The following is a 21,441-nucleotide window of genomic DNA, read 5'->3' on the forward strand; positions in this document are numbered from 1 at the left end:
TAGGCCTACAGTAGCCTACTGTGTCCTACCCTGTCCATATTGCATAAAAAGAGGGAGGTAGATAGCCAGTTAACTGTTCACCTGCTCTGAGGGAAAATGAGTGAGCTTCATACTGTCATATAAATATAAACAGTACAACACACAGTGTATATGATGTCCAATAATGTCGTGGCATCTCCATTTGTGGGATCTGTTTCAATTGGAAGTGACTTAAGGGCAATTCCATGGCAACAGAATTACTCAAGAGGCTTTTCACTTTAAAATGTATACCCAACAAAAAAACATTGATTTCAACGTTTAACACGCCATGCAATGTTATGCACAAGGACTATTCACAATTTTCATTGAAAATTTAACAAAAACTAATTTAAAGGAATAACTGTGCAGATACAAAGTTTGCTAACAGAATAAAACTGCGGGAGATTTTACCGTAATTCTGTTGCCAAACTTTGCATCTGCACAGTTTTTCCAGTAATTGTTTTATATAATTTGATTGACTGTGTAAATTGTTTAAAGTAGTCATTGTGCATAGAGTTGTATGGTTTGTTAAACTTTGAAATCAATGGTTTTTGTTTGGCACACACTTTCATGTAAAAAAACTGAATCTCAGCATAAATCCGTTATCGTGGAATTTCCCATTATCAATTTTGAATTGAAAACAAGGACAAGGAAAAGATAGGGAAATTTCACAAGCTCCAGATGTGTGGTGTTAAACCTGAAGATGCCTGGCCTTTGAATTGCAATTGAGATGACGTGAAACTTGAAATATTAAACACTGGTGTTTCGTCATGGAGGCTATGAATGGTAGACAGTTGCCCTTATCATGACTCCAATTGCATTGCATTGGAGTCATTCCACATCCCTTTTGATTAGCTGAGGGGATTATTTAAGAGTGAAATGCTCTATCTAGAAACAAATTGATCCTTGATTATGATACGGTTTTGGAAACCCTGAATACTCAACTTAATTATCAGCCCAAGATTACTTATTATTAGCTGTTTTACAGATTTACACAGAGTTTTTTTGTGTAACACAGGTACATGAGGCAATGTATTTTTTTTCTACCCTCCCAAGTTTCCATTAGCTCAGTTGTTGTTTTAGACTAGTTCAGGTAAATGTGCAATGCAAAACACCTCCGTGGGATTCCATTAAAATGGTGCATTGTAAGTTACTCTTTTGTGTTTAAAAAAATTTTTTTCCTATGAAACTTAAGTTCCAAACATTTCCAAAAACCATAGCGCAAGCAGGGATTATAAACATTTCTAAATGTTAAAACAGAGCGTCAGGATTGTAATTCATAAAAATAAATAAGAATATTAGCCACATGCTTCATAAACAACAGGTGTAGACGAACAGTGAAATGCTTACGCACGGGCCTGTCCCAACAATGCAGAAACAAGAGAAATAATAGAAAAGTAAAACACGTAATAATATTAGATACACAATGAGTAACACAACGATAACTTGGCTATATACTGTACAAGGGTTACCAGTATCAAGTCGATGTGCAGGGGTACGAGGTAATTGAGGTAGATATGTATATATATTTAGGAATTAAGTGACATATAGTAAGCAGTAGCAGCAGTGTATTTGATGAGTCAAAAAAGTTACTGCGATAAGGGTCAATGCATACATACAGTGTATTCGGAAAGTATTCAGGCCCCTTCCCTTTTTTCCTATTCTGTTATGTTACAGCCTTAATCTAAAATGTATTAAATTGTTTTTTTCCCTCATCAATTTACACACAATACACCATAATGACAATGCAAATATAGGTTTTTAGAATTTTTTCAAGTTTTATTACAAATGAAAAACAGAAATACCTTATTTACACAAGTATTCAGACCTTTTGCTTTGAGACTCGAAATTGAGCTCAGGTAAATCCTGAGATGTTTCTACAACTTGATTGGAGTCCACCTCTGGTAAATTCAATTGATTGGACATGATTTGGAATGGCACACACCAGTCTATTTAAGGTCCCACAGTTGATAGTGCATGTCAGAGCAAAAACCAAGCCATGAGGTCGAAGGAATTGTCTGTAGAGCTCCGAGACAAGATTGTGTCGAGGCACAGATCTGGGGAAGAGTAACAAAACATTTCTGCACCATTGAAGGTCCCCAAGAAAAGTTTGGAACCACCAACACTCTTCCTAGAGCTGGCCGTCTGGCCAAACTGAGCAATCAGGGGAGAAGGGCCTTGGTCAGGGAGGTGGCCAAGAACCCGATGGTACCTCTGACAGAGTGTAACAGTGTTGCTTCCGTCCCTCTCCTCGCCCCAACCTGGGCTCAAACCAGGGACACTCTGCACACATCAACAACTGCCTCCCACAAAGCATCGTTACCTATCACTCCACAAAAGCCACGGCCCTTGCAGAGCAAGGGAACAACAACTTCAAGGTCTCAGAGCGAGTGACGTCACCAATTGAACCATCATTAGCGCGCACCCCGCTAACTAGCTAGCCATTTCACACCGGTTTCAAGAGCTCCAGAGGTACTCTGTGTTGCTGCCAGGTTGTTGTCGTGTTGTGTTGCTACCATGCTGTGTTGTCATGTGTTTCTGCCATGCTATGTTGTTGTCTTAGGTCTCTATGTAGTGTTGTGGTGTCTCTCTCGTGATGTGCGTTTTGCCCTATATACATATATATTTTTTTTTTAATCACAGACCCCGTCCCCGCAGGAGGCCTTCTACCTTTTCGGAGGGCGTCATTGTAAATTACAATTAGTTCTTAACTGACTTGCCTAGTTAAATAAAGGTTAAATTAAATTAAATTAAAATAAAAAAAGATGGGAGAACCTTCCAGAAGGACAACCATCTCTGCAGCACTCCACTAATCGGGCCTTTATGATAAAGATGCCAGACCGAAGCTACTCCTCAGTAAAAAGCACATGACAACCCGCTTGGAGTTTGCCAAAAGGAACCTAAAGGACTCTCAGACCATGAGAAACAAGATTCTCTGATCTGATGAAACCAAGATTGAACTCTTTGGACTGAATGTCAAGCGTCATGTCTGGAGAAAACCTGACACCATACCTACGGTGAAGCATGGTGGTGGCACCATCATGCTGTGGGGATGTTTTTTAGCGGCAGGGACTGGGAGACTAGTCAGGATTGAGGGTAAGATGAATGGAGCAAAGTACAGAGATCCTTGATGAAAAACCTGCTCCAGAACGCTCAGGACTTCCAACCTTCCAACAGGACAACGACTCTAAGCACACAGCCAAGACAACACAGGAGTGGCTTCGGGACAAGTCTCTGAATATCCTTGAGTGGCCCAGCAGGAGACAAACATCTCTGGAGAGACCTGAAAATAGCTGTGCAGCAATGCTCCCCATCCAACCTGATAGAGCGTGGGAGGATCTTCAGAGAAGAATGGGAGAAACTCCCCAAATACAGGTGTGCCAAGCTTGTAGCGTCATACCCAAGAAGACTCAAGGCTGTAATCGCTACCAAAGGTGCTTCAACAAAGTACTGAGTAAAGGGTCTGAATACTTATGTAAATGTGATATTTCAGCTTTGTATATTTTCAACATTTGCAAATATTTCTAAAAACCAATTTTTGCTTTGTCATTATGAGGTATTGTAGATTGATGAGGGAAAAAACAATGTAATACATTTTAGAATAAGGCTGTAACGTAACAAAATGTGGAAAAAGTTAAGGGTCCTGAATACTTTCCGACTGCACTGTATATATTCATAGCTATTTGGTTCACTATTTAACAAACTATTAAACAGTCTTTTTAAAATTGTATTATATTTTTAATTATTATACCCATTTTTCTCCCAAATTTCGTGGTATCCAATTCGGTCGAAAGCCGTGCGTGCTCCGAAACACCCAGCCAAGCCGCACTGCTTCTTGACACAATGGCCGCTTAACCCGGAAGCCAGCCACACCAATGTGTCGGAGGAAACACTGTACACCTGGCGACCGTGTCAGCGTGCATTGTGCCTGGCCTCCCACAGGAGTCACTAGTGCCCAATGGGACAAGAACATCCCTATCCCGGACGACGCTGGGCCAATTGTGCGCCCCCCCATGGGTCTCCCGGTTGTGGCCGGCTGCTACAGTGTCTGGACTCGAACCAGCCACTCGGGAGGCATTAAGCAGTCTTATGGCTTGGGGGTAGCTGTTCAGGGTCCTGTTGGTTCCAGACTTGGTGCATCGGTACCGCTTACCGTGTAGTAGCAGAGAGAATTTTGTCTATGACTTGGGTGGCTGGAGACTTTGACCATTCTTAGGGCCTTCGCTTGGCCACAGTGTTGTACTGGGCCTTCTGCGCTTCCCTCTGTAGCGCCTTTCTGGTCGGATGCCAAGCAGTTGACATACCAAGCGATGATGCAGCCAGTTTGCCACATTGCCAGGTCTCTGAACTCCTCCCTATAGGCTGTCTCATTGTCGTCGTGTCGGCTGCAAACTTAATGATGGTTTTGGAGTTGTGTGCGGCAACTCAGTTGTGGGTGAACAGGGAGTAGAGGTCTTCACTGGTCCAAAAAGTTGGACCAGTTCCAAAATGGACTTGGTGCTTTCCCACTTGATATGCATAGCTTATTTTTTTAAATATAGAGACCCGTTCCGAACTGACCTGAGGACAACTAGACCCGTTCCATATAGACCTGGTTGGATCCAGACCCAGAGTGAGGGAAGCAACAGAGCATTTCTTTTTTAAGCTACTTCCTTAACCGGAGCTGATAAAGCATGAGTGGAGGAAGACTGAGGTGCAGCGGGGGAGGGGCTGTACTGTGAGCGAGTGACACAGGGAGCAGGGAGGAGAGAGGGAGAGGGAGAGACAGCAACCAACCAAGCCTAGACCAATAGCTGCCATAGCTAGGTTATTATAAAATATGATTACATAGTACCTGTCTTGACTGTATCAAACCGGGACAAGCTAGTTAAGCTAGTTAAATTTAGCTAGCTAGGCTAATTAAGGCTGCAGTGCATGCACTTTCTCATCCTACAGTTGCAAATAACAACAGATCCATTCAGAATATTAATGATCTTCGTCATTGTAGCCTATCCTTCTCCTTTAACTTTTAATCCAGTCATTTAAATTCCATCTTCCATTGATTAGATATCTCCTAACGTTTACCACACACGGAGGCTATAGCCTGTAGCCTATTGCCGCTTTGATGACTTATAATTGACCAACAACAACAACAAACTACACATGCCATGCTCCACTCTAGTGAAAAGCAAGAGCAGCAGCATTAATTCTAAAATGTATCTCTCTCTCTACTGCAGCAGTTGCATTTGGGTCTATACAGGCGCTTCTGGACAAGTCAGTTAAAATTACACATACCTGTGATCCGTGACAATTATATCTGATCCGACCCAAACCTGTGACGTTGTTATGGATTATGGATCCGGACCCGCTCAGGTCCCGGATCGGGTCTCGGTATTCGGGTACAGGTGGGTCTGTGAAGACCTCTAACAAGGAGTACAGGATGGGATTAAGCACACACTCCTGAGGGGCTCTAGTGTTGAGGGTCAGCATGGCGAATGTGTTGTTGCCTATCCCTCAACACCTGGTGGCATCCTGTTAGGAAGTCCAGGATCCAGTTGCAGAAGGGAAGTGTTTATTTCCAGGGTCCTGAGTTTAGTGATGAGATTGGAGGGCAGTATGGTGTTGAACGCTGCGCTGTAGTCAATGAACAGCATTCTCACGTAGGTGTTCCTTTTGTCAAAGTGGATCTGTTGGGAGAGATGTGATGGTGTGGGGGTGCTTCTCTGGTGACACTGTCAGTGATTTATTTAGAACACACTTAACCAGCATGGCTATCACAGCATTCTGAAGCGATACGTCATCCCATCCGGTTTGCGCTTAGTGGGACTATCATTTGTTTTTAAACAGGACAATGACCCAACACACCTCCAGGCTGTGTAAGGGCTATTTGACCAAGAAGGAGAGTGATGGGGCGTTGCATCAGATGACCTGGCTTGCAAAATCACCCGACTTCAACCCAAATTAGATGGTTTGGGATAAGTTGGACCGCAGAGTGAAGGAAAAGCAGCCAATAAGTGTGGGAACTCCTTCAAGACTGCATTCCAGGTGAAGCTAGTTGAGAGATTGCCAAGAGTGTGCAAAGCTGTCATCAAGGCAAAGAGTGGCTACTTTGAAGAATCTCAAATGTGAAATATATTTTGATTTGATTAACACTTTTTTGGTTACTACATGATTCCATATTTGTTATTTCATAGTTTTGATGTCTTCAATATTTGTAGAAAATAGTAAAAATAAAGAAAAATCCAAACCTTTGACTGGTGCTGTATATACAGTTGAAGTCGGAGGTTTACATACACCATAGCCAAATACATTTAAACTTAGTTTTTCACAATTCCTGACATTTAATCCTAGTAAATAATCCCTGTTTTAGGTCAGGTAGGATCATCACTTTATTTTAAGAATGTGAAATGTCAGAATAGTAGGAGAGAATAATTTATTTAAGCTTTTATTTCTTTCATCACATTCCCAGTGGGTCAGAAGGTTAAATACACTCAATTAGTATTTGATAGCATTGCCTTAAATTGTTTAACTTAAGTCAAACATTTCAGGTACCCTTCCACAAGATTCCCACAATAAGTTGGGTGAATTTTGGCCCATTCTTCCTGACAGAGCTGGTGTAACCGAGTCAGGTTTGTAGGCCTCCTTGCTCGCACACGCTTTTTCAGTACTGCCCACACATTTTCTATAGGATTGAGTTCATGGCTTTGTGATATCCACTCCTATACCTTGACTTTTTGGCTCTTAAGCCATTTTGCCACAACTTTGGAAGTATGCTTGGGGTCATTGTCCATTTGGAAGACCCATTTGCAACCAAGCTTTAACTTCCTAACTGATGTTTGAAATGTTGCTTCAATATATCCACATAATTTTCGTCCCTCATGATGACATTTATTTTGAGAAGTGCACCAGTCCCTCCTGCAGCAAAGCACCCCCACAACATGATGCTGCCACCCCCGGTATTCACAGTTGGGATGGTGTTCTTGCTTGCAAGCGTCCCCCTTTTTCCTAAAACATAACGATGGTCATTATGGCCAAAAAGTTATATTTTTGGTTCATCAGACCAGAGGACATTTTTCCAAAAAGTACGATCTTTGTCCCCATGTGCAATTGCAAACCGTAGTCTGGCTTTTTTTATGGCGGTTTTGGAGCAGTGGCTTCTTCCTTGCTGAGCTGCCTTTCAGGTTATGTCGATATAGGATTCATTTTACTGTGGATATAGATACTTTTGTACCTGTTTCCTCCAGCATCTTCACAAGGTCCTTTGCTGTTGTTCAGGGATTGATTTGCACTTTTTGCACCAAAGTACGTTCATCTCTAGGAGACAGAACGTGTGTCCTTCCTGAGTAGTATGACGGCTGCGTGGTCCCATGGTGTTTATACTTGCCTACTATTGTTTGTACAGATGAACATGGTATCTTCAGGCGTTTGTAAATTGCTCCCAAGGATGAACCAGACTTGTGGAGGTCTACAATTTTTTTCTGATGTATTGGCTGTTTTCTTTTCCTTTTCCCATGATGTCAAGCAAAGAGGCACTGACTTTGAAGGTATGCCTTAAAAAACATCCACAGGTACACCTCCAATTGACACAAATGATGTCAATTAGCCTATCAGAAGCTTCTAAAGCCATGACATCATTTTCTGGAATTTTCCAAGCTGTTTAAAGGCACAGTCAACTTAGTGTATGTAAACCTCTGACCCACTGGAATTATGATACAGTGAGTTATAATTGAAATAATCTGTCTGTAAACAATTGTTGGAAAAATGACTTGTGTCATGCACAAAGTATCTCCAAGGTGGCATAGCAGTTCAGACGTCTTTTGTCCTCGTCTTGTCGTGTCCTGTATATATATATATTTACAACTTTTTTTTACAACTTTTTCACATACATTTTATTTTTATTTTCCATCAACTCATCTTCAAAACACTCTCCTGCAACCCGCCTCACCAATGTATATTTATAAAAAAGTATTATTTACCTCAGATCTGTAATCCTCCAAGAAGCTAGCCAGAAACTCCAGGAGGCTGGCCTGAAACTAGCCAGAAGCTAATCCAGAAGCTAGTTCAGAAGCTAGTTGGCTCCTTTACTGGCAAGTCGTTGGTGTTCAGCTAACCACGGTTTGTGGTCATCGGCTATCCTTTGGCTCGAAAGTCTATCGCCAGTTCTGTACGGCGCAGCGCGGCTCGGAGCGGAGCATACCGGACCAATTTTTCTCTCCATGTCCCTGGATTTCGACTGCTCTCTGGACATTCATGCCCGGATCTCACAGCTAGCTAGCTGCTATCCGTGTGACTATCGGCCTTCGTCGATTCCGGAGCAAACATCAATTGTTCCGGAGCTAGCAAGCTCCGTCAATCACTCCTGAGTTCCATCAATCGCACCTGGGCTGCAGTCGCCTATCCGGACCCGTTTTGCTGCCTTCGCGGAGCCCCACCGGGCATTCACAACTGGACTGCCGACGTTATCTACCCGAAGGAGTTATTCGGCTGGCTCCTCCGTCGCGACGTTACCTGAACGCCCATCTGCGGCCTGCTAACCGTTAGCTGTCTTACCGGCTGCTATCTGAATAGACAATCGGACAATTTTTTTATTATTTTTATTATTATTATTATGTTTTCTTCTTGGGCCTCTATAACTATATCTATTGTTTTTATTTTTGTTGTTGTTGTGTGATTTGGATTGATCCCCTCTACCACACGGAACCCCACTAATCTACTGACGGAGCGCAGGAGGTGGCTAACAACAGACCTCCATCCTATGCTAGCTTGCTACCGATGCCCTGGCTAGCTGTCTAAATCACCAACCAACCTCTCCACTCACCGGACCCTTTTGATCACTCGACTAAGCATGCCTCTCCTTAATGTCAATATGTCTTGTCCATTTCTGTTCTGGTTAGTGTTTATTGGCTTATTTCACTGTAGAGCCTCTAGTCCTGCTCACTATACCTTATCCAACCTATTAGTTCCACCACCCACACATGCAATGACATCTCCTGGTTTCAACGATGTTTCTAGAGACAATATCTCTCTCTTCATCACTCAATACCTAGGTTTACCTCCACTGTATTCACATCCTACCATACATTTGTCTGTACATTATACCTTGATGCTATTTTATCGCCCCCAGAAACCTCCTTTTACTCTATGTTCCAGACGTTCTAGACGACCAATTCTCATAGCTTTTAGCCGTACCCTTATTCTACTCCTCCTATGTTCCTCTGGCGATGTAGAGGTGAATCCAGGCCCTGCAGTGCCTAGCTCCACTCCTATTCCCCAGGCGCTCTCTTTTGACGACTTCTGTAACCGTAATAGCCTTGGTTTCATGCATGTTAACATTAGAAGCCTCCTCCCTAAGTTTGTTCTATTCACTGCTTTAGCACACTCTGCCAACCCGGATGTTCTAGCTGTGTCTGAATCCTGGCTTAGGAAGACCACCAAAAATTCTGAAGTTTTAATTCCAAACTACAACATTTTCAGACAAGATAGAACTGCCAAAGGGGGCGGTGTTGCAATTTACTGCAAAGATAGCCTGCAGAGTTCTGTCCTACTATCCAGGTCTGTACCCAAACAATTTGAACTTCTACTTTTAAAAATCCACCTCTCTAAAAACAAGTCTCTCACCGTTGCCGCCTGCTATAGACCACCCTCTGCCCCCAGCTGTGCTCTGGACACCATATGTGAACTGATTGCCCCCCATCTATCTTCAGAGTTCGTGCTGCTAGGCGACCTAAACTGGAACATGCTTAACACCCCAGCCATCCTACAATCTAAACTTGATGCCCTCAATCTCACACAAATTATCAATGAACCTACCAGGTACCTCCCCAAAACCTTAAACACGGGCACCCTCATAGATATCATCCTAACCAACTTCCCCTCTAAATACACCTCTGCTGTCTTCAACCAAGATCTCAGCGATCACTGCCTCATTGCCTGCATCCGTAATGGGTCAGCGGTCAAACGACCTCCACTCATCACTGTAAAACGCTCCCTGAAACACTTCTGCGAGCAGGCCTTTCTAATCGACCTGGCCGGGGTATCCTGGAAGGATATTGATCTCATCCCGTCAGTAGAGGATGCCTGGATATTTAAAAAAAATGCCTTCCTAACCATCTTAAATAAACATGCCCCATTTAAGAAATTTAGAACCAGGAACAGATATAGCCCTTGGTTCTCCCCAGACCTGACTGCCCTTAACCAACACAAAAACATCCTATGGCGTTCTGCATTAGCATCGAACAGCCCCCGTGATATGCAGCTGTTCAGGGAAGCTAGAAATCATTATACACAGGCAGTTAGAAAAGCCAAGGCTAGCTTTTTCAAGCAGAAATTTGCTTCCTGCAACACTAACTCAAAAAAGTTCTGGGACACTGTAAAGTCCATGGAGAATAAGAACACCTCCTCCCAGCTGCCCACTGCACTGAAGATAGGAAACACTGTCACCACTGATAAATCCACCATAATTGAGAATTTCAATAAGCATTTTTCTACGGCTGGCCATGCTTTCCACCTGGCTACTCCTACCCCGGACAACAGCACTGCACCCCCAACAGCAACTCGCCCAAGCCTTCCCCATTTCTCCTTCTCCCAAATCCATTCAGCTGATGTTCTGAAAGAGCTGCAAAATCTGGACCCCTACAAATCAGCCGGGCTAGACAATCTGGACCCTTTCTTTCTAAAATTATCTGCCGAAATTGTTGCCACCCCTATTACTAGCCTGTTCAACCTCTCTTTCGTGTCGTCTGAGATTCCCAAAGATTGGAAAGCAGCTGCGGTCATCCCCCTCTTCAAAGGGGGGGACACTCTTGACCCAAACTGCTACAGACCTATATCTATCCTACCGTGCCTTTCTAAGGTCTTCGAAAGCCAAGTCAACAAACAGATTACCGACCATTTCGAATCTCACCATACCTTCTCTGCTATGCAATCTGGTTTCAGAGCTGGTCATGGGTGCACCTCAGCCACGCTCAAGGTCCTAAACGATATCTTAACCGCCATCGATAAGAAACATTACTGTGCAGCCGTATTCATTGATCTGGCCAAGGCTTTCGACTCTGTCAATCACCATATCCTCATCGGCAGACTCGACAGCCTTGGTTTCTCAAATGATTGCCTCGCCTGGTTCACCAACTACTTCTCTGATAGAGTTCAGTGTGTCAAATCGGAGGGTCTGCTGTCCGGACCTCTGGCAGTCTCTATGGGGGTGCCACAGGGTTCAATTCTTGGACCGACTCTCTTCTCTGTATACATCAATGAGGTCGCTCTTGCTGCTGGTGAGTCCCTGATCCACCTCTACGCAGACGACACCATTCTGTATACTTCCGGCCCTTCTTTGGACACTGTGTTAACAACCCTCCAGGCAAGCTTCAATGCCATACAACTCTCCTTCCGTGGCCTCCAATTGCTCTTAAATACAAGTAAAACTAAATGCATGCTCTTCAACCGATCGCTACCTGCACCTACCCGCCTGTCCAACATCACTACTCTGGACGGCTCTGACTTAGAATACGTGGACAACTGCAAATACTTAGGTGTCTGGTTAGACTGTAAACTCTCCTTCCAGATCCATATCAAACATCTCCAATCCAAAGTTAAATCTAGAATTGGCTTCCTATTTCGCAACAAAGCATCCTTCACTCATGCTGCCAAACATACCCTTGTAAAACTGACCATCCTACCAATCCTCCACTTTGGCGATGTCATTTACAAAATAGCCTCCAATACCCTACTCAACAAATTGGATGCAGTCTATCACAGTGCAATCCGTTTTATCACCAAAGCCCCATATACTACCCACCATTGCGACCTGTAAGCTCTCGTTGGCTGGCCCTCGCTTCATACTCGTCGCCAAACCCACTGGCTCCATGTCATCTACAAGACCCTGCTAGGTAAAGTCCCCCCTTATCTCAGCTCGCTGGTCACCATAGCATCTCCCACCTGTAGCACACGCTCCAGCAGGTATATCTCTCTAGTCACCCCCAAAACCAATTCTTTCTTTGGCCGCCTCTCCTTCCAGTTCTCTGCTGCCAATGACTGGAACGAACTACAAAAATCTCTGAAACTGGAAACACTTATCTCCCTCACTAGCTTTAAGCACCAACTGTCAGAGCAGCTCACAGATTACTGCACCTGTACATAGCCCACCTATAATTTAGCCCAAACAACTACCTCTTTCCCAACTGTATTTAATTTTAATTTATTTATTTATTTTGCTCCTTTGCACTCCATTATTTTTTATTTCTACTTTGCACATTCTTCCATTGCAAAACTACCATTCCAGTATTTTACTTGCTATATTGTATTTACTTTGCCATCATGGCCTTTTTTGCCTTTACCTCCCTTCTCACCTCATTTGCTCACATTGTATATAGACTTGTTTATACTGCATTATTGACTGTATGTTTGTTTTTACTCCATGTGTAACTCTGTGTCGTTTTATCTGTCGAACTGCTTTGCTTTATCTTGGCCAGGTCGCAATTGTAAATGAGAACTTGTTCTCAACTTGCCTACCTGGTTAAATAAAGGTAAAATAAATAAAATAAATACATTTAAAAAAAGTAGATGTCCTAACCGACTTGCCAAATCTATAGTTTGTTGACAAGAAATTTGTGGAGTGGTTGAAAAACTAATTTGTATGCTTTTGTTGAAAGCCTTTGTGAAATCAGACACTGTGGTGGGATTAATAACAAATGTATCTTTATAATGGTGTATAATACTTGTATGTTTGAGGAATTTTAATTATGAGATTTCTGTTGTTTGGCTGTTGTCATGTCAATATGTTAACTGGATTTCAGCCGTAAGAATCTGAGTACAGCGCTCAGGCACCAAAACAAGCCATACAGATACCCGCCATGGTATGGAGTCAACAGAAGTCAAACATAGCATTATAAATATTCACTTACCTTTGATGATCTTCATCAGAATGCACTCCCAGAATGCACTCCACAATAAATGTTTGTTCGATAAAGTCCATAATTTATGTCCAAATAACTCCTTTTTGTTCACGCGTTTAGTTCACAAATCCAAATTTATCCAAATCCAAATTTACAGTTTGTAGAAACATGTCAAACGATGTATAGAATCAATCTTTAGGATGTTTTTAACATAAATCTTCAATAATGTTCCAACCGGACAATTCCTTTGTCTTTAGAAATGCAATGGAACACAGGTCGCTCTCACGGCCACGCGCGTGACCAGCTCATGGCCTTCTGCCAGACACCTGATTGAAACAGCTCTCATTTGCTCCCCCTTCACAGTAGAAGCCTGAACAAGGTTCTAAAGACTGTTGACATCTAGTGAAAGCCTTAGGAAGTGCAATCGGACCAAATTTACACTGTATCTTGGATAGGCAAATAGTTGAAAAACTACAAACCTCAGGTTTCCCACTTCCTGGTTGGATTTCTTCTCAGGTTTTTGCCTGCCATATGAGTTCTGTTATACTCACAGACATCATTCAAACAGTTTTTGAAACTACAGAGTGTTTCTATCCAAATCTACTAATAATATGCATATCTTAGCTTCTGGGCCTGAGTAGCAGACAATCTACTCTGGGCACCTTATTCATCCAAGCTACTCAATACTGCCCCCCAGCCATAAGAAGTTTTAATGACTCCAACCTAACATGCATACCAGACCGGACACATCGCGTGCACGAGTGTCACAAAATACATTTTGAAATCCTCGTTATTCAATTATTGCACCCACACTGCTCACGCGCCCCAACGAGCATCTGCGATGCCAAGGGCTAAAATAGAACTCCTTTCTATTTCTGACGCAGATTGCGCTGAAAGTCCAGCCTCTCCCATCTCCTCATTGGTTTATAGAAGCAGGTACCCGCGTGCCATTTCCTCATTGGTTATACCCACATGGGTGATTGAAAGACGAAATGTTTTGCCGGTTGTCGTGGTAAAAGTGGAGATGCCAATCACCATATAAGTTCAAAGATGAAAAACCCTGGAAGGAGGAGAGATGACTAGAAACGATTCAGTTGGCCGTTTTATGTGTGGATTAATTGTCGGAGTAGAAGACCTTGTGAATTTCAGATGAAATACCATGTCCGTGTCACATATCAGTTTGCAAACAATGTAAAAATATATATATTTTAGTTACTAAAGCTGCATACAAACATGGTCTCTTGTTTGCTTTCTTGATTAAGTCAACTCCAAAATGCAGATGTTTCAGCCTAGCTCAGTGCTTTCTGTGGTGGTGGGGCAGCCAGTCGGAAAATACAGACCATAGGGGTTGGTAATGTTCTCTAGTTGCGCCGTGATTGGCGCAGCGTTCTGTCACTCATGGGGTCATTACTTCACCGCAAAATTTACAGGGAGAGATAGAAAATAATTCAAGCTCCTTGGGTGCTGCCATAGAGTTACATTAGAAGTGCCCATCCAAGAAGGCTCAAGGTCATTGGCCACACATAAAATGTCAAATCACGTTATATCTATCATAGCTTTGATTGGACTGATCATGTCAACATCATACTTTCAAATTCTTACTTAGCAAGCTCGACAAGCAGTCATCATCATGAATCAAGTCGACAATCTACTGGCAAATCCTTTTCAATCCTTGTCATATGAAGATAAATTATAGATTAAATTTATCGGTGAATCATTGGCCATTGGACATAAACATTACACAACAAGTTTGAAATTGCAAATTCAACAATGAGTGATTTAGAAGGAATCAATGGCTAACTACAAGCGTTGCAAAGCAATTACTATCATGCTATTCAGTAGAGTGGGTGTGTTGGCCAAGTCTGGGTTTAAGGGTCTCTTTTCCAAGCTTAAAATGATAAACATTCAACACAATGGGCCAGAAAAGGTTGAATACATTGGCCATGCTGTTAATCCAGCATGACTTCTGCCACGTTCAAAACAACTGGAGACTCAGAACTGGGAAATGTTAGACTTCAGTGAGTTCAAGACAACTGGGAAACAAGCTCCGACTGAGAAAATGCATTTTGGACAGTCATCCAACTCGACTCGGAATTCCAAGTCAGGAACTCTGGCCTCTTTCTAGAGCTCTGACCTGATGACCACTGATGTCAGGATTCAACCTTGTTTTTTCCCGAGTTTACAATTGTCTTGAAAGCACCATAAATACAGAAAGCCAGACTTTGATGACAAAGTTTGATGACAAAGTTTTCCCACAAGAAGAACTGCCACGCCACCTTCCTGTTCAAGTGAGCACAGCACAACAATGTGAGTCCAAAAATGTATTGTATGCTGCTGCATAAATTATGTAATGTGCCAGGGAGATATGTATTCTGTAGCTTAGAAAGTAATACTAAGTGTATGTTGTGTAGTAAGCTGTTAGTAGCCCATGTGCCTCACCCTAATAATTTGGTCCCTTTCCCCCTCATAACATAGCCTACTGTTGTGACTTGGTTGTGCACATGTAGCCTATAGCCTGTTTTAGAGAAATGTAATCCTTGACTATTGTAAGAGCTTTCGTTGTCTGTTTATATGCCCCATTTACTTATCCTACGGTTCTGACTTGGTGTACATAGAGAATACTGTAAGAATGGACCATATTCTGAATTCTGTCACTGTACATTTCAAAAGTGCTGAACAAATAGTTATAAACTCAGCAAAAAAAGAAATGTCCTCTCACTGTCAACTTCGTTTATTTTCAGCAAACTTAACATGTGTGAATATTTCTATGAACATAACAAGATTCAACAACGGAGACATAAACTGAACAAGTTCCACAGACATGACAGAAATGGAATAATGTGTCCCTGAACAAAGGGGGGGAGGGGGTTCAAAATCAAAAGCAACAGTCAGTATCTGGTGTGGCCACCAGCTGCATTAAGTACTGCAGTGCATTGTCTCCTCATGGGCTGCACCAGATTTGCCAGTTCTTGCTGTGAGATGTTACCCCACTCTTACACCAAGGCACCTGCAAGTTCCCAGACATTTCTGGGGGGAATGGCCCTCAACCTCCAAACCAACAGGTCCCAGATGGGCTCAATGGGATTGAGATCCGGGCTCTTTGCTGGCCATGGTAGAACACTGACATTTCTGTCTTGCAGGAAATCACGCACAGAACAAGCATATGGCTGGTGTCATTGTCATGCTGGAGGGTCATGTCAGGATGAGCCTGCAGGAAGGGTATCACATGAGGGAGGAGGATGTCTTCCCTGTAACACACAATATTGAGATTGCCTGCAATAACATCAAGCTATGACACACCGCCCCAGACCATGACGGACCCTCCACCTCCAAATAGATCCTGCTCCAGAGTACAGCCCTCGATGTAACACTCATTCCTTTGACGTCATCGTTACCTTACGCCATAGTTTGTTCATCTCAATTTACAGTAGAAACAGCATTTGTTAAAGCAAGTCAGCCATATCAGCTATGTTTTTTAAACTGCAGTAAATGAGGCTGAATGAACTGTTTATCTGCCAGACAAGGCTCCGCTGATAGCCAGGTGTAGCGGTGGTAAGGATTCACTCCATGGTTCTGAAAAAAAAGCTCAGCTTTATGTAGTCCCAAACAGTTTGTGAGTACCTTTGTCACCGTTATAGTACAAGTAATACATTTTTTAGTGTTGTGTTGTGTAGTGGCCTTACTGGCATGCATTAATATTTGTTCGATTTTTTTTGCCCCACCAAGAATTACATGTTAAAATCGCAACTGCCCTAGTGTACACTCTTGGGTAATACTTTTGGCAGAATAATCTATTATTCTCTTGTCTCTATCCTACCTGTGGTCTCTCAGTAGGCAATGGTGTCAGTCGAGTCACCCGACTGCGCAAGTGCGCATACTCCAGTCCTCGTGTGCTGGGGAAACTTCATTTGGATATCACTGTGTATAAGGACACTTGCCACTCGGATTTCTCTCTATCGAAAAAAAAAAGATTCTGAAAAAAACATCTTCCTCAACTCTGCTTTGAAGGACGTAAACGCTCCAAACAGGTAGACATTCATGATTAAGGTGCGCACAGTTAGAGTTAGCCTATAAACAGTTTGTGTTTATCAACAAATGGCTTAGGACAAACACAAATATCCTATAATGATAGAGAATAGAGTGTTCAAATGTAGTGTTTTACAGTTTAGCCCTGAGTCTATGGGTGTGCATTTCGACAGAGCTGGACATTGCAACTACATTGTGTCAGGGTATGACATGGGTGCGTCTTAATACGAGGAGCTGCCTCCTTTCCTATGTCATATTTCTTAGTCCTTACTAATATGAAAGGATTGGATATAGGTGAGTGCATTTTAGCAGTGACTCCAGCTAAACAATATTGCTTGGCTCTGAAATAGGACAATAGTCAAGATTACACTTACTGTATTTGAACCTGTGTCTCTGACAAGAGAAACAATTTATTGGGTTGGAATGTATAAAGACTTTGCGTTTGAATAGTTGGATGCACCTTGATGACATTCTTTCCATCTGCATCCATCTTATCACTCACACACCTTTCCTCCTAGTCACATCATGCTCTGGTATTTTATTTTAACCTGATGTCTGTTGGTGTCATGCCATCATTACAGTAGGTAGGTGTGTTTATATGGAGTAACACTACATACCAAACTCTTAACCCACAGCAATGTGTACCCAAGCTTTCGCTTTCGCAATTACATTGCACCATGACTTCTCAACTGATATTGAACAAGAGAAGCCTTTCCCTTGGAGCGAGGACGGCCGAGGGGTCAAGACACAAAATGACCACAGGAATTCCATCTAGGGACAATATGTGCTTTTGAGTAGGAATAAAGGAGCAATTAGCTTGAAAATATACCATAGTAATACGACACAAGGAAGAAAAAACAAAACACATCCAGGTTTAAAGGACAGAATTCAGACTTTCATATCATCAGTAATTACTACATAGTACACACCAAACTTTGCCAACTGCTATACTCAGAAAATCACACAGACTGTCATTCCCATTTCATACGCTGTTTACGTTCACATCAAAAACAAAAAAACAAAAACAAGTTCAGCAAGTTTCTGCTACACTGTCTTCATATTTTCTGAGTTTAGGTTGTTCTTGAAGCGCCAGGTTTCTGTATGCTTATTTGCATGTGAGACTGGAAGTACAGGACCCTGTAGAGTGACTATGATTTCTGTGTCAAAACACTTTCAGCATTAGGGCTGATTCGTTGGACCACAGAGGCTGGCTTGGCACTACTGTACTCTCTGATCTAAGTTGTCATCAAATAAGCAACAGCTGAGTGAGCGAGGGAAGTAAGAATGACCAAGAAGGGAGATTAAAAAAGCATCACAATTGACTTGAGTAGCTCTGAGTAGAACTGCGATTCAGATGTAGGATCTTAATTTGAGACAGTTTTCTACAGCAGAAAAATAATCCTGCAGCAACAGGAAATGTGAATTATTATGTGGATTATAATGAATGGACATTTTTGTTGGGGTTTATACATTTTTGTAAAGGAAAATCAAGTCTGAAATTTCTAAGTGGAAATTACAAACTTCAGAAGCCTTTTTAAACCTCAAATACACAAGTGTATTGCAAGAATGTTCTCCTGCAACAGGGTGATCAAATTAAGATCCTACATCTGTATGAATGTATTATAGAAATAAACCACATCCGTTTCTTTGCATAAAAGGGTATACAACAGCAGTATTGCCTTGGTCCCCTTGTTGTTCATAGGATGACTGAGGTGATGAACACACAGGAACCTGTGATAAAGGACTTCAGTGTAGCTGGAGCAGCATCAGGGGATCAGGGCATATCCTTTCAGGTGAGTCTACTGTTGCCTCAATCCATCCATCCATCCATCCATCCATCCACCAGTCACTCAACCAAGAGTTTAATTGACAGCCTACTAATTATGAATGTGCCTTTAATTTTGGATCTTTCTTGTAAAATGTTGTATGAGCTCTCATTGCAAGGATCTCAGATTTGAACTTCAAATCCCTGTAAGAAACAGTAAAACACCCTAATAAAGAGTCAATCGACCCTACTTCTTGTGTCCAGATTTTCCCAGATACCCATGAGCGGAATCCCAAGCTGTCCAAGAGACTTCCCTCTATTGTGGTGGAGCCCTCTGATGGGGGCAATGTGGAAAGCGGGGAGCTCCGCTGGCCCCCTATGGATCCCAACTCTGTAGAGGCCCCAGGCGGGATGCAGCCCCACAAACACACTCCTCTTCAGACCACACAGGACCAGGCCGCAGGTAGGATAACCTGGCATGATATTCTGATTACCTCAATGTAAAGTGTGTGTGTGTGTGTGTGTGTGTGTGTGAGAGAGAGACTCTTTCCCTATCTGATTGTGACAACTCTCTCCATGTGTCTCCCAGATGAAGATCTGAATCACGGGGTGCAGGACAGCAGTGAAGTGGTGTATGGGGCCGTAGTGGAGGAATCTAACTGAGAAGGTCATCCATCCACCTCCACAGCTGCTCTCACTGTAAATGTGTCCAGAGTAAGAAAGATAGACAGGTGGGCAGGGGCACTGAGGAGAGTGGAGGAGGGACTTGGAGGGTCATTTCCCTCACACCCTGCGCACTGCAAGAAACCCAATGAGTTCATTCTGAAGTTTCAGGCTGTACAGCAGTCTGTTAAAGCTGTCTTAAATAGCTTGCTTGTGCAGTTTCATATACATGCAGACTAGATCACAGCTACGTGTCACTGAATAATTTTGTTGTCCTCTAATTGTAGATATTTTGATACCTTGTGGAGTACTTTGTAAGAACTGAGGTGTTTTTGAACAGCAGTATTCAAAGCTGTGTCCAGCATGTATACTCCAAGTAGAATGTAAGCTAGATAAAGTGGTGACAACTGTGGGTATTCCTGTCTCGTGAAAAACGATGATTCTGATTGTGTACGTGAGTTCTTTCAACTTGTTCTACCATAAAAATGAACAGCTAACATCCAGAGATAGTCCTAGTTGTTACAATCAATGGGAGTAAAAATGCTGTGTATGTACCGCAACTGCATTTTTCTCATCTGCAGTTTTTATAAACAGTCAATAAGTGAGTGCTGAGATTGAAGCCCCAGTTATTGCACAGACAATAAAGTCTTTAGGCTTGCCAAACCTTTTTTATTGAATTTGTCAGCCTGTGCCTTTATACTTTTCTCCCCCTCTCTCTCTCACCCCCTTCATGTCGATCCACTCCCCACCATCCACAATCCCCATGTCTGATGGCTCTCTTGGATCCGGTTTCCTGGTATAGGTCAGATTCAGTGTCTTCATCTAGACACAGACATGAGTGGCAGGGACTCAATCTTATTTTTCTATCTCTCCTTCCTTTTTGGATGTGACCTTTCAGCTGACAGCCTTGTTAAGAGCCCTTCGGCACAGCAAACATGCTTACCTCTGGAAAAACAAAAGGGCAGCATTGGAGAGCAAAGGAGTGAAAGAGAAAAAATAAATATGGTGTAGAATATTTTTTTTCAAATGTCTATTATTTTAATGGAATGTCAATACTGTGCACTATTTAGAGGCTAACTGGGTCTTCAAATTTGATGAAGACTCACAATGATGTATCAAAAATATACCATAAGGTACCATACTACTGCAGCAGGACTCTAGTGATTTAGTATGTTACTCCTTGATTATTATAATAACTATTTCAACATAAACACCAGACATCATTTTTCTCTTTGCTCACAATAGCATATTGTGACCGCAAGTAGAAATAGTTGTGCTTTTACATACAGCAAGATACAGCTACAGCCATGTCAAAAGGTAACAGTCCTTTGACATGGCTACAGCATCACCATGGCAAGCAGATTTCCATATCATTTCTGAAGCTATATTTGACCCAGTTGTATAGAACATGCCTGTTGATTCTCTCTCTGCATGTTGATACAATCACCATCACCAGTGTCCCTTTTATCATGGTGATTATCATCACAAGTACATTTACAACCTTCTGTCTGTGTTTTTTCCATCCTCTATTTTGTTCCATTTTGTAGGACAAAGAGTGAGCCACGTCAGACAGCCACTTCCCTCCCTGTTGATGTAAAAGTGCCTTTTGATAGAATAGCATTAAGGTGAGGTGCATCAGGTGTTTTTTTTTCAGCTTTTAAAAGGGATCTTTGTTCTTGTGGTGCCCACGCTGTGTTCCCACTTTCATCTTCCTCTTCTGCTGGCTTCAAACAGGTCCTTCAAAGCGGGTCGTGATGGGTCAAGTTAGATTCCCCACCACACACCACACCTAACCTATCTCTGCTCAGTCTCACCACCCACCCAGCATCCTCAGCCTTTAACATCACTTTCAGCCTCCTCTCGCCCAGCAGGAACTGGATGGGGATGTTGTCTCCCCATCATCAGGGCAGCAGGGCAGAGAACTCTCATGGCAGGGTCATTATGCTTAAATGAGGCCAAGGTCAGGAAAACTAGGACATGCCTGTGCATTTGCGCCCGACTGTCTTTTCCCACCCAGACCAAGGACTGAAATGAAGGCTTTGAGAGGGCATGTCTTTTGGCAGTTATTCACTCACTGTAAATGATGTGAAGGTGAGAGAG

The 21,441-nt window shown here is 42.6% G+C and overlaps 1 protein-coding gene across 1 annotated transcript; it reads left to right on the top strand.

Annotated features, from left to right (window-relative positions):
- The first annotated feature begins 16,768 nt into the window (after positions 1-16,768).
- On the top strand, positions 16,769-20,018 carry LOC109903201 (protein LBH). The gene is made up of 4 exons (XM_020499847.2): positions 16,769-16,915; positions 18,616-18,706; positions 18,943-19,141; positions 19,268-20,018. The coding sequence occupies exons 2-4, from the start codon at positions 18,617-18,619 to the stop codon at positions 19,339-19,341; spliced, it is 363 nt and encodes a 120-aa protein (XP_020355436.1). The 5' UTR covers positions 16,769-16,915; position 18,616; the 3' UTR covers positions 19,342-20,018.
- Positions 20,019-21,441: the final 1,423 nt, after the last annotated feature.

Source organism: Oncorhynchus kisutch, linkage group LG14, assembly GCF_002021735.2.
Source record: "Oncorhynchus kisutch isolate 150728-3 linkage group LG14, Okis_V2, whole genome shotgun sequence".
NCBI lineage: Eukaryota > Metazoa > Chordata > Actinopteri > Salmoniformes > Salmonidae > Oncorhynchus > Oncorhynchus kisutch.

What these genes read in the sequence shown, in the direction of transcription:
- LOC109903201 (XM_020499847.2), top strand. Translation starts at nt 18,617, where the DNA reads ATGACTGAGGTGATGAACACACAGGAACCTGTGATAAAGGACTTCAGT. An exon ending in ATCAGGGCATATCCTTTCAG is followed by an intron (nt 18,707 to 18,942) that starts GTGAGTCTACTG and finishes TCTTGTGTCCAG; the next exon opens with ATTTTCCCAGATACCCATGA. An exon ending in CACACAGGACCAGGCCGCAG is followed by an intron (nt 19,142 to 19,267) that starts GTAGGATAACCT and finishes TGTGTCTCCCAG; the next exon opens with ATGAAGATCTGAATCACGGG.